Consider the following 13,887-nt stretch of genomic DNA (forward strand, 5'->3'; position numbering starts at 1 on the left):
ATGTTTTGCATCAGACAACCACAAACTCTCCAAATGCACAATTAAGGAGCAACATATTCAGAAATAGACATTTTCTTCCGTTCTCTATCCAGAATGGCTCTGATGAGGGTCTTCTGCATCTGTGTGGAGGAAGGCAAGGGGGATAGAGAAAAAAGAAACAGGAGTGTCAAAAATCAGTAAGAATGCTGTTAATCACACATGCCAAGTAGCATGCTATGGTGATTTTGTTGTATCCGTACCAGATAAAAACAACGTGTCTCTTAACAGATGTAGTTGTCAGTGTTATTTAACATCACGACATACAAAAAAAAAAATCTGAAGTTTCAAAATAATTAGACTCTGAAATACCAAATTTTAAATTTCACAGTTAGTTCAAGGTAGATGAGTTCCAAGGAAAAAAACTGCGCAAAGTACACATATGCATATTAAGCTAAAAATGAAATTGATACCTTTTCTAAAAACTAATCAGGAGCTACCGCTTGTCTTGATGGGGTGCTGGATCATGCTGCAAAGTCATGTTTCCTTCATGGATGTTAAAGTTTACACAGCGTGTGCTTATAATATCAGTGACCCAAAAGCCCAATTCTTCGCCCAATCCAACGTACATCTTCACCCACACTACCACCCATAATTTAGGCAACCCACCTGTAACTGGCCAAAGGCTGACAGTACTTGTTAGAACAGAGTTTACCAACTACTACAATGAGATCTGCTTGTCCTCGTTAAATCTGATGGCACATTATTACTTCCTAAATGAGAAAATCAGGTATTTATAACATATAACCAAACGGGGTTTGCATCATAAGGCTTTTTCACTAAGTCTGGATTTTTTGGCATGTGCGTGCAGACAATTAGGAACTTAATTAACATGAACATCCTCGGTCTTCCAAGTACCATTCCTGACACAGCAGCTGGCACCCTCGACAGCAGCACCTGCAGTAATTTCTGCTTCTGTGAGGTTGCTGTGTACCATCAGAAGAGTCCTGATAATGCTAGGGATATACAAATACAAGCTGGGAAACTTCTTCAACCTCATTCTTACACAGAAAAGGTAAGTTTTGGAGAGGTGCTGAGAGATATCCAGAAATTTAAAGGACAGCTTCCAAACTCACTCCTCCCCTACAGTCTCACTGCAGGAATCCTGAATTTGTTTGGGGTAAAAGATGGCACCTTTCACCACTGGGCTTTAAAATCACATCCAAGTGTTGTTCTGTTCTAGCATTACTAAAATGTATTTATAGCCAGGTACCACCTTTAAGGCTGACACAACATTGCAACACTAAGATCACATCACAGTACTGTACTGTACTCACTTGACAGATTTTGTCGTTCACAATACTTCTCACCAAAATGTTATAAAATTGTGGCAATCGCTGTCCCAGCTACTGCTTGAAGATGTATTTATTTTTTCAGCACATATTGGTGCGTATAATGAACTTAATTTCTTAGTCTACCATTGCCTGGCAATCAGGCTTACCAGAGTGAACCCAGGTTATTTTCTGACATGCCGGTTTTACTGAAATACACGAGTAATTTGCCAATAGCCTATAGTGATTCAGGACTTCATTCACTACAGTACTGGACCAAATCTATTGCTGACTGACAGACTGGTGTGAATTCAGAACCAAATTTGTTTTAACCAGGGCCTTTCACAGTGGATGTTTATTTTAATACATTTATGCATATTTATATAAAAGAGACCGAGAGAAAACTATTTGATTAAAAAACAAACAAAAAGCCCCAACCCCCCCCCAATACTTTTCATCCTTTTGAGACCATTTATCAAATTTTATCTTTGTTGACATAAATTGTCAACTGTCATTTCATAATTTGCACACTCTAAAAGAAGCAATTCAAACCAAGTAATCAGACACCTATTGTTCAGACTGACTGCAAGATAAAGTCTAGATTATTTCTTAAACCGCATTCTGCACTCTGATTAATGTCTAGGAAATCCCTGTTCAAATATTGATTCCAGATTCTAATAACTGTTTTCCTTAGGTACTCCAGAAATAGTTTCTCACTGATTCAAAAGAACAGCTTGATGGATGTGGCAAACAGAGGGGTTTAATAGAATAATGATGATAACATCTTATAAAAATGGTTTCTTGCATATTTCTTCATTCATCTTGAAAGACCCTTTGGAGAACGTTCCCACGGAATCACTGAGTATCTCAGATTAGAAGGGACCTTAGGGTGTCACCTAGTCCAACCTCCTGCTGAAAGCAGGACCACAAGAAAACCACCATGAAAGCAGGCTGTTTTAAGACATGCTCCAAGACTCTCTGAGAAGAAAACCTGACAACTGGTAAGCTGACAAACAGTACTACAAATAAAAGGCATCTTTTTCTGACGTTTCCTTAATTGTAAAAAACACACAATGTGCATCATGCACAACTTACCTTGCAGAAACATTGGTGAAATGCATATATGACGATATGACTACGCCTATCCTTCCTTTTCCTCCCTGTATAAGGAAAAAAGGGAACAATCACTTTTTATTACATTACAGGATGTTATTTTAAGATCCATGCTAAACAAAACTTTAAGACGGTAGATTCAGAGAGTCCTTTTGCTCGTGCACCTCCTGTGTTGTTGGAAAGGTGGTAACGATGGGTAGCAGCTTGTCTGCCTATGCAAGCTGGATGACAAGTGACATAAAAACCACTGAGTTTGACAGCTATGTTCATGCCCGTCAGGTCTTACTGACTGAGAGGAAATTATTTAAAAATAAATCTTGACCAGTAGTAGAAACACTGTATCAAGTATTCTAATTTTATATTACTTTTTCCAGAAATCATTAAATACCAGTCTAGACAGTGTTGCAATTTCTGGCATTAAATGACATAAAATACCTACTTTGGAAAGAATATGAGTTTCTGACAGGGTTGGGCATTTTTACCTCCCCAACACCTGAGATTTATAACACCTACTACTTATTTTTCCATGGATAATTTTTAAAACGTTCCAAAATCTTGTTAAATAATTTACATGCCAAATTCAGAACAATTTACCAAGCGGTAATTCTTACAGATTTCAAAACAATTTCAGTCTCTCAGCTGATACAAGCAGCTGTACCTATCTTTGTGGTTGGAAACTTTAAAGTCATTACCAAAAAGCACTAAGCAACAATACGCATTACCAATTTGTGTATAAAATACCTAGAAACACCTTGCCTCCTTTTCTTTTGTCCCACATACAGGCCATTCTTCTGGATGCAGTCCTGCAACTAGCAAGAATTAAATAGTGTTTCATGCAACCACCTCATTCTGCCTGCAAGCAATTAATGACTGGAGCCTATACAATCTGACCTGAAAAGAAGTTTTGGTCCCATTACTACCCTCATTCCGTTTAGAGTAATGTCTGCCAGTGATCCAGAGGCAGAGTCGTCTCGACTGTCACCAGCACAGCTACCAACTCAGTTCTGGCTTCATTTTATCTGTATTTAATTAAGGCTTCTCTTTGTTTCTCTTCATTGTGAAGAAGCAAGGAGAAGTAGTAACAGTGCACAGAGGTAGCTGTGTGGTAAGGCACTGCAGTGACGGTAGCACTTCGAACCTGACGGTGGCACTCAGGAGATACTGAATGCCCTCGTTTTCTAAAATCATACAACAGTCTGAACGCATGATCTGTGACATGGTGTCTATCATTATCCTGCAACAAAATCCATGAGTGTCGCAAAACATGAAGAGATTCTAAAGAGTTTGCCACTGAGCTGGAAAATATGCTCACAGAAGCAGCACCGACCTTTGAAGGAAGCGAACTAACATCACTGCACACTATGCCCAGAGCAGAGTCTAGAACCTCAGCTATCATAAAAACAAAAATGTAGTAAGCATGCAAGGTCAGTGGATTTAAGCTTACTTAAATCAAGTGAGGATTTGGCACACTGTTTCCAACATCATAAACAGATCAAACTGATTTTTTTGTTTTTTAAAATGAGTAGAATAAAGGACAAGAATTTTGAAAATTAATACAAACTGATAAGGTGACATGTCTACACAAAGCTCACTTACTCTGCAGTGGATCACCACCACATGTTGAGGATCACTGTTCAGCCACGACTCCATAGCCTTGCAGATGGTGCACACCTTATCGAGAGGCGGAGCATGGAGATCAGGCCACCCCACATCCATAATCTGTAATTAAAAAAGCAACAGTCACAGGACACCTTGACCCTAATGCTGCATATTAAAATCTGGTTTCAAATAATTGTGATGGTGAGGATTCTCCACATTTTTCCCAAGCTCAGATAATTATGTCATTTGAATGCCATGATATAACGAAAATATGCTTACAGGTCTCTTAAGGGGAAGAAGCGGATCTGTTTGTTTTTTTAAGATACAAGTACTTTTATAAAACAAACAAACAAAAAACTCTCCCCAAAACCCACCAACCACTCACAAGTGACATTTCTGAAGGTCTTGATTTCTTAAAGAATTTTCAAATAGAGATTCAGGTATTTTATAACAGTGAAGTATTTAGAAAGTCAAAATTAGAACAAAGACTGTTAACTGGCCTGGTCCAGTAATTTGTGATTGGTTTTACTTAAATTGCACTTTATTTCCTTCATGTGCAACAGACTTGACAACTTGAAATTTTGTTCATATTTTCTATTCAGCTTTAGTCACTACATAATACTTAAGCTAGTGTTATTGTATGTATACAATACGTTAACCGTAACAAAACCAGTAACCATGAACAACTTAAATCCTTCATGACCAATAAAGCATTCAGAAGGTCAAAATTATCATTTCTTTTAGTATTTTCCTCTGATAACATATATCCCTGTAAATCTACTGCTATAAATATACACCTGTGCTACTCTGGCCTTATAATAGCTGCTGAAGAGTACCCGCACATCATTTTTTACAAGAAACAAATTAAACAATTGGTGAGGAGGAACAAAAACCAGACATCAATAGCTCCCTTCCCTATGTCTCCACTGGGCAGAGAAGCAACCATAAAAAGATAGTACAAAAGGGAAATCTGTATCTGAACCAAGTTCACTAGCTTCAGCTGTCAGCCTGTGCATTACAATGTATAAGCCCCAGTACCCTGTGACGGCACGAAGAAGGTATAATTGGAGTAAAATTTGTATCACTCAATAGGAATTTTTCAGTCGTCACAACTGGCTTCAGGCCCTGTGGGCAAAGTCTAAGAAAACCACAGGAATGGCTATGTAAAGCACGGACACAAAATAGCACTTGTGAAAAAAATAAATAGGGATGCATGTGGGTTTTTTTATTATCTTCCAAAAGTTGTTCTCTTACTCTGTGTATCAATGCTTGCATAGCTTGAGGGCTTACCGGGCCATTTAGGTTGAATTTAACACTAGAAAGAGAGGTATGTTATGGAAGACAACCAATACCTTTGGGTTCAGCTTGGCAAGGTCATATCTCTTTTCAGAGAGATTTAACACCTGTTCAGAAAGAAAGAAAAAAAAAAAAAAAATCAACCATCAAGACTCCATAATTATGTAGTAAACAGCTGTATTTGAAACACATGATAATTAAAAGAAACTACTGTGGTAAGGCTTTAGGATTGCCTACTGTTTTACTAAAGTAAATTAACATCTGAAGTCAGGTAACACTAGCAAATGTATTTTAGGTATTCAGTTATTATATAATGAAACTAAATGCACGTTTTGAAAAAGGACAGTTAAAATTCTGCTAGAGGTTGATTATTTCACATGGCTTTTAGTCAGAGGTATACGAGAGATTGGGGCACCATGCAAAATAACTGCACAGCATAAGAATTAACAAAGAAAACTCTGGGAGGGTGCTACAGTCTTAAATATTTGAATTTGAGGGCCTGGCAAGAAAAGTGTCTGTCAAAACTTCACAGGGGAGATACGGCATGGCTATTTAACTATAGCTTAGCCTGTGAGATCTTCCAGCTCTTCTGTTAACCCATTAGACAGTAAGTTATCATACATTTAGTGATTAATAAGGAACAGTTAAGGAGATAGACTGGTAAATGAACACAAAGAAAAAAAAAATAAAGTAGCATATACAAGTATATCTGCCTCTTTCATTAGCAAGTACTTTAAATTAGTATCAGCCAATAACAAAAAGCTGAAATACCAATACTCAACAACTGAACCAATGTTACACAGGCACATTCTCTTTCCTAGTTTCATGAGTTAAGTATAGATGACATTCATAATCATTTAAAAAGTCTCATTACTCTGCCAGAATGGGATAAACCGACCACAAATAGGAGAAATAGTAAATATGAGAGATAAGTCCATTACACAGTTTACTACCACTCAAGGACAATTGAAGAACCCTTTCATTATGTGTATCAGCCCTCTTGGCATTAACCAGCACTCTCATCAGCAGTCTCAGCAAAGGAACCAAGAACCCATCACAGACACAGTGGAAGCAGGAAAACATTGTACTGTCTTTAGGAAGAAGTACACTTTTGGAACAAGAAATTCATGCAGAGAAAGAAGAAACCCCCCAAATTAAAAATGAATCCAAGAAAACAGCTACTGTTCTAAGCTGCGTATGGTTCTGAAATTACATGTTATATTGACCTTAAAGGGTATACACCACTTCCATCGACATCAAGCCCCAAAAGAAAGCATAAATATCTTTATATGAGAAGGAACATGGTCTTTATTCCAAAATGTGGTTTTCATTTTAAACAGATTACTGCTGAAATGCTAAATGGCAATCAAAAATTAATGTGTGCACTGTTCATATTATTTTGGATCAGGAAGATGTACCAACATTTACAATTAAGACTACAGTTATCCTTCCAGAAATACCAACTGTAATTTAACGGGAATGAAACCAGGAAAGTCTTACACGAATGAATCACAAAAATTTCTGTAATTTTCTATCAGCCTTAGTATTTGCAAAACACTTTAGTGAAGAGTTGTATCTCTCAGTACAGAATTCTTAAAATTAGTGTTAAAGCTATGTGAAGAGAACAATTACCTAAATTTTTTCATAGGAAAAGAAATGCTATTTGGTGAGAGCTTTTTAAAATTCATCTTTCTTGTTGTATTGATACCATTTTTGTACTTGGTACCACAAAGAGGAGAATTACCCCTTATTTCTATGAACTTAAATGATTTTGCCCTAAAATTTAGCACCTCATCTAAAGAACAAAAATGAAGTACAATAAAACAAGTGAGGAAAAATAAACTCTTCTTACACACAGCAGAGAAGAAACATCCCCCTCCCCTTTCTCCTATGATTTAATCCTGAACTGGAAAGTAACTTGTACTAATAAGACAAAATTAATTCTCTCTGCTGGACGCTCAGCAACACCATAGACCAAAAATAAAAGAGACCTTCTAGCTGGAGAAGAGACCTCTATGAAGGTACTTAAGGGTCTCAGATTTGGTCTGCATCTTGATCAGATGACCAGAAATATAAAATCTCATGCCAAAGAACAGAAACAAATAGCACATAGGTGGCGATTTTGGAAAGCAAAAGATATGCTGTGGGCATACAACACAAAGCACTGACTGGTGAACAGTTCTCTAGCCTACCCCCATTCCGGTAAGGAGAAGAGACTGGGAGAGCAGGCAGGCAAAACTCTTCATCCAGGTGGGACCAAACTTGCTCGCCAAGAACAAGTGGTAGCCTTGTGCTGAGTAAAGAGCAAGGCAAAGAGGAAGGTGGCCAAAACGTGACACAAGCTAAAATTAACAACTAGTTCCAACTCGTAAAGCAACAGCAACACACAAACATTACCATATCATTTACATATGCAAGAACGAGAAAATGCACAGCAGTTATATTAGGTCTAACCTAGTAACAAATATGTACATGCTAAAACTGCAGTGCAACCACTGAAATATTTTTATAAATTGTAGCCGTGGATTTGGGGTTTGTTCCACTTTTTTAGAAGAACTGTGAATTTAGACAACAGTATTTACTGTTACATACTTAATGCCTTTGACATAAGTGAGTTACTTTTCATTAGCTGATCCCTATGCCCCTGTGAAAATACCTCTCTAATTAGTGAGCTAATTTAGAATAGCTTACGCCTCAAAAAACTTGATTACATTTCAGTCACTGTGGATGCAAAAATGTAACTGTAGCAGACAGAAATAAGGTAACTTGTTCATTTTTCACTGCTCTAACTCAACATCAAGACAACTGCTTTCACAACTGTAAGTAATAAACACTGCAATAAAACCTGTTAAAGACAGTGAAGAAAACATACCTATTTATCTATTTTAAACACCAAAACCTTCAGTTTCAGGAAAAGAGCATAAAAGCAGACAAGCATACAGACAAGCTTATAATGGATTTTTTTTTTGTTAAAAGCTCAAAATACCAGAGTAACTGAGAATTACTCCCCTCCAAAAAAGTGCAATACATGGCAAACTTTTTAGCCAAAATACCATGACAAATACATTACTGGTAAAGTTGATGAAAACAGTAACATAATGGTGAATTTATCTTTGCAAACTGAGTTTTTCAGTTGACACAGCAATTGTGTCATTTAAACTGTTTTTCTTTTTTTGTTTTCTGACAGATCTTTGCACTGTGTGTATTTTGAAAGTACTGATGTAAAACAACATTCACTTGGAATCAAGCTTCTGAATCGTGCAATAACATACGTGATTCTTTGTAACCAGGAGACAATTTTACCAGGGAATAAAAGGATGCTTCACTCTGTGGTTTGCTAGGTTATCTTGAAAATCTGCAGAAACCCACTTGGAGCAGATAGCACCAAGCTTTCTTTTGACCAAGCCAGCTGATTTCCAAAGTACTCATTAGAATATAAATAAATAGGACAAAACTAAAACAAAACCAAAAAACCCCACAAATCCAAACTTCGCGATCTGACTACAATCCCTCTTAGAGAGAGGGGGCACCCTAAAGAGGACTCACCATTTACCAGAGGTTTGCAGTGTTTTTTGAGATTTAACTGGACTAAAAGCTTATTTCACAAATATCAAAACGCCGCTGTAGTATGGCAAAGGCCACTGAGAACAGGTGAATTTGAATGAGTAAAGCTTTACATTGAGGTCACCTTCAAACTACTACTGTCTTGTGCCTTATAAGCTACCAGCACCTGCTGGAAGGCAAGCCAAGGGCAAGAAGTTGGCGTGCTGAGGACATCAGCCCACATTACAAGTATTACAAGTGCATCTTGGGGACAACAGCTGGTTCATAATGCATCTGTGACACCTCGGTTTGTGAGTGAAAGATAATGCATTTAAATCGTTAGGTGGAATCTCTCCAGAAACTAATTTCCAACATGAGTCAAGTTCATGCTTCTGAAGCCATGGATTTGATTACAATAGTTTACACACGTTAACTAAAAAGACAGTAGAAGAAAAAGGTAAACAAAGTATTGGCCCTGTATTAAAGTCATCTTCACAGAAAAAGCTAAGACAGTACATGGCACAGGGTTTAGATGCATTAGCCAGAAAACAGCACAGGACATTAACAGTTTGGGTCATCATTAAACAAAAAGAATTCCGCACATGGAGCTCATTATAGATTTGCTCACAACTTGATTTCCTATAGAAGACTAAACATCAGGGAAAAAAAAAAAAAAAAAAGTATTTATATCAAGTTAATGAGAAAGAGCTGGACAGAACACATGAACAGCAACCCCACTTTTATATGTTGTTTCACAAGATATTGTAGAGACAGCCAAGACATGATGATGAGAGACCATCAGACACCCAGCTGAGGACTCAGATATAGCTGGTTGCTATAAAAAAAAAAAACGCAGTCCACATTGCAGGGTGTGTATCTTTTAAAAGCATGCTTTGGACAATGAAAACTGCCAGTGTAATAACTCTTCAGCATTTGACTATGTCTTTCACAACAGAGACTGCAGTGCCACCAGCAGAAAAGTGCTTTTAATATCTGTCCTTGCCTAACAGATTAAAACACTAGTGAAAATCTTGCTCTTGCTTGCAAAGCTATAAGAGGTGGACCAAAGAGGCTTTAGATGAGTGACTTCTAGTTTGTAGGTCCACATATACCATTCTAATTGGTCTTCCTGCAGGACAGAAGAAGATGTATCACAAAAGACTGATCCTACACATACCAAGTAATTATCCCCATGTTTGGATTTGAGCATTCGGGTTACATCCTGTAGATTGTGGAGGTAAGTTTCCTCAGAACAGCTAGCAGGGAAGGACACAGCGATGATCCGTTCTGTGATGTATGTGAGGTCAAGTTCATAGCCTTCCTCCATAATGTGATCAAAGTCTGCACTTCTGTGAAGAAATTAGATGTGGCAATTCAGAACAAAGCAGCTGACAACAAGCATAGCATCTTAATAAGAAACTGCAACTTGGACTTGTACAGTCAAGCATCTGTTGTTTCCAATATTTTATTTACAACTACAACTTATTAAATGCCTACAGAGCTCAAATTATTCAGCTCAGTACATGTACAGAGTTAGCCAAACAAAAGTAGAGTGGAAAAAAAAAACAACTCTTCAACCAATAACATACAAAAGCAGTAAAATGACTACAAGAAACTCTGACAAACACTAGCGCAACACATTTGGGAGTTAAATAGAAAACATATAGGTACTTATGTCTGTACAAATCTCTTTTTCTGTAGAAATCTGAACATGCTTTACAAATTGGTAGATTCACCAGTGATCTGTAAAACACTGTGGATAGATACCATCTTGAAGTCTGCTCTGAGTAACACTGAAGTGAATCCAAAACCAGTCCCCAAACTGCAACAGACATCAGTATAGCACAAATAATCTCACAGGTTAGTCTACAGATACTGTTTAGCTTCTTTTCCAGGTTGAGGGCACAACCAGGCACCTTCCTTTGTCATTCTTAACAGGATAAATTGGAAACTTACAGTCATCCGTTTTCTTAGGGACTGTAAAAAAGGTCCTTGCATAGCAGCACGTCTTAAAGAATACTGAACTCACCGAAATCACAGCCACAAATCACAAAGCCTAAACCTACCACAGCATTATGTGACACTACTACACAAAATACAAAAGAAATACTTGCCGTGATCCTTTGTCACAACTCAAAGAGGAGTTCTTTGAAGCACTGCCGGAATTCTGGAACAAAGAAATAGAGCAGTCAATCCGGTACCTTCCTTGCTGCCACTGATGTCAATGTTCCTGACTTGTTTCTTCATTTATTATGTCCATACTGTGGAAAACTATACCAACAGCAGGACCAGGGATTACCGCTGCCTTATGTTTTGACTGCAAACACTGTGATTATGGCCAGTTTATGTTCAACTCTTCATACAGACTCACTACTACTGCTACTTCCAACTCACTACTGCCAGAGAAGGACTGGCTGTCTTTTGTCCTCTTCTTGGTAACTGCATTAAGATTAGGGAAAACATCCAGTAGACTTATGAGAAGACGGATCTTAAATTTCTGTATAAACCTGCAAAAGTAAGCTCCTCTCAAATGATTCTCTTATGACAATATTAAAGAATATACTCAATTTATTCCAGCATGAGAGTGCTGGGAGTTCAAATAGAAGCCTAAGCTGCAATGGTTTTGTTTTGTGAGAACTTAGCATGTGCCTTTTGTAGTTCTACTTGTTCAGTAATAGTAACTATGCATTAAAAAGTGTCAAAATGTTCTCCCCCATGAATCTTAGTAATAGAATTCTTCTCACCTAATTTTATCTGTCTCAGAATTAAGCTCCAGTGTGATAGTCACCCAAGCTCTCTGTATGTAACGGAGAGAAACAGAGACATCTAGAGGGGACAGCACCCCTTTCTTCTGGGATAGGTTTTTACAAAAAAGACATTAAATAAATACAAATAAAAATATTTACTTTACATTACAATGTGAATTTTTATACAGAAAATCAGATGTTCAATTTAATAACATGCATCAGTAACTCCATAAGAGAAAGACCATTCCCTCATCTTCCTGCCCTGAATTTATACTTAGTATATGAAAACTGCACAGTGAGCTTATTCAGATGAAGGGTAAGAGCTGGAAAGCTGATAAACCCTATCTATTTTGGCCACACACATCACAAATATTCCCAAACCAAATAAACTGTGTTCAAATGGAAGAGGCCTTAGAACTTCCCATATCAATGCTGTATATCAAAATCTGGCAACAGCTAGGACACCTACAAGCATGCAAGTGGCATGTTTCCTTCTTAAATTTCTGGAAAAGAACCCTTTGGCAAATTTTTAAGCACATCTGATGGCATAAGGTGCACCTCGCCTTAGTCCTAGTTCCACTAGTTCCAATCTTTACTCAGACAACAGAAAATAAGGAAACGTCATGGTATTTTCAGCTTTTGTTTAACTCAATCCTTTCTGAGGATTTTAAAGGCTGTAGGTAATACACCATGGATGCCAGAACAAGTAAGTAACTAGTAACTGAAATTCAGGACAAAGCTTGTAGCGTGTTTTGTTGTTATACCTAGAAAGCAATTAGTGGAACATGCCTCTCCCTCCACTTCCTTGGTCTCTGTTGGTCACACAGATGTATCCATTGCTTAAGGAGTACTCCCACCATTTTAAAATAAATTTTATGACTAAACCTCTGTGCAGCCTAAATAATCAGTCACCTAGCAGCTTCTTCTGGTAAGAAAATAAGTGATAAAATCATTCTCTGTTGCACACTGTTGTAGCTTATAAACTAGCATTTAACCTAGTAGCATGCAGCAAGTAAGCATATGAACAATAACATAATGCAAACCACTAGTGAAAAAACCCGTTAGTGAGACTTATATTTACTGTATGCATGCTGTGCCACCTACTGAAATGCACAGTACTATATACCCTTTCCTGCCCTGTGTACAAAAATGGATAATCCTGACAACTTCCACAATTCAGTAGTTGGTACAACTTAAATTACCATCACTGTTTGAAAAAATAGATTTTCTTGAACTGCATATAATGCAGTTTAAAACTCTGGCTGATTGGTAACACAAATAAAAATGTATCTCTTTAAATGGGCCCTTCTGAAATCTCATCTGGGTGTCATGTTTCATTGCATGGTCTCAAATTGCTAAATAATCTTCTGTCCATCATTATTTGTATACTTTTACACAAATTCTGCACAGCTCCCAAAATCACCAGAATCCTACCATCCTCAAACAATACTTTGATTCATGAAACTTCCCCTTGTCTATCTACGGTGCACCAAGCTACTAAATTTTGCTTAGCCCTTCATAAGGTCAAGATCACTTTGTATATTATACACTGACTATAGTCAATGACTTGTTGGCAAATGGACAAACAGTCAAAGATATACCTCCATTTTTCTGCACATCCTCTAAATTATAGTCACTTCCTCCACTCTTCCATGGCCTAATTATCTTGTAGCTAGCAATGCATTCTTTTTTCCTGGATTTTTCTTTTCACTATTTGTTTTGTTTACTAATTATCAATGACTACACCACTAACTTTTCCTCTCATAGCTAATTTTTGCCTTGCTGCACACTGGATGGATAATGGCAACCCATTTGGCTAATCTTCCCAGACAAAAAATGCCATGTGGCATCTCCCAGGATGGACAATTACACAGAAAATCCTGCAAAACTAGATAATATTTTCATTTCCTGTCCTTCAACAGCTGCAGAGAAGATGATGGGCAATGAAAAATAATGGCTCAAAATGGGTGTTTAACCACACCTGACTAAAAATTTAAAGTTGTAAGTAGGATAGATCCAGTTGAACTAGAGCTTGGAACTCAAAGGAACTTTTCTTTGAGATTCTCCCCATGATTCTTGTTCCCGGGCTTCCTTGGGATTGCCTGGCAATGCAGACAGCACAGTCATTTGAGAAGCAGAGTTGTGAAAAGAGAAAACACCTCCTATTTACCTATTCAATCAATTTTAAGGAATTTTTCTATTCCAAACAAACAGATCAAACCCAAACAGTAACACATAAAAGTTATCCCTACGTAAACAAGTGCAAAGCACCTTTCGGTCAA

The 13,887-nt window shown here is 37.4% G+C and overlaps 1 protein-coding gene across 8 annotated transcripts in view; it reads right to left on the bottom strand.

Moving 5' to 3' along the window:
* The window catches only part of TNS3 (tensin 3), a 222,796-nt gene that overhangs the window by 97,079 nt on the left and 111,830 nt on the right, over positions 1-13,887 (bottom strand). For all 8 annotated transcript variants that reach the window (XM_032998809.2, XM_042806674.1, XM_042806673.1 and 5 more), the window contains 5 exons: positions 10,973-11,025; positions 10,036-10,207; positions 5,372-5,422; positions 4,017-4,139; positions 2,403-2,467 (listed from right to left, as the gene is read on the bottom strand). In XM_032998809.2, coding sequence (XP_032854700.2) covers positions 2,403-2,467; positions 4,017-4,139; positions 5,372-5,422; positions 10,036-10,207; positions 10,973-11,025 — 464 coding nt within the window. The remainder of the gene's footprint in view (positions 1-2,402; positions 2,468-4,016; positions 4,140-5,371; positions 5,423-10,035; positions 10,208-10,972; positions 11,026-13,887) is intronic.

This window comes from Tyto alba, unplaced genomic scaffold, assembly GCF_018691265.1.
Source record: "Tyto alba isolate M040663 unplaced genomic scaffold, T.alba_DEE_v4.0 Super-Scaffold_48, whole genome shotgun sequence".
Taxonomy (NCBI): domain Eukaryota; kingdom Metazoa; phylum Chordata; class Aves; order Strigiformes; family Tytonidae; genus Tyto; species Tyto alba.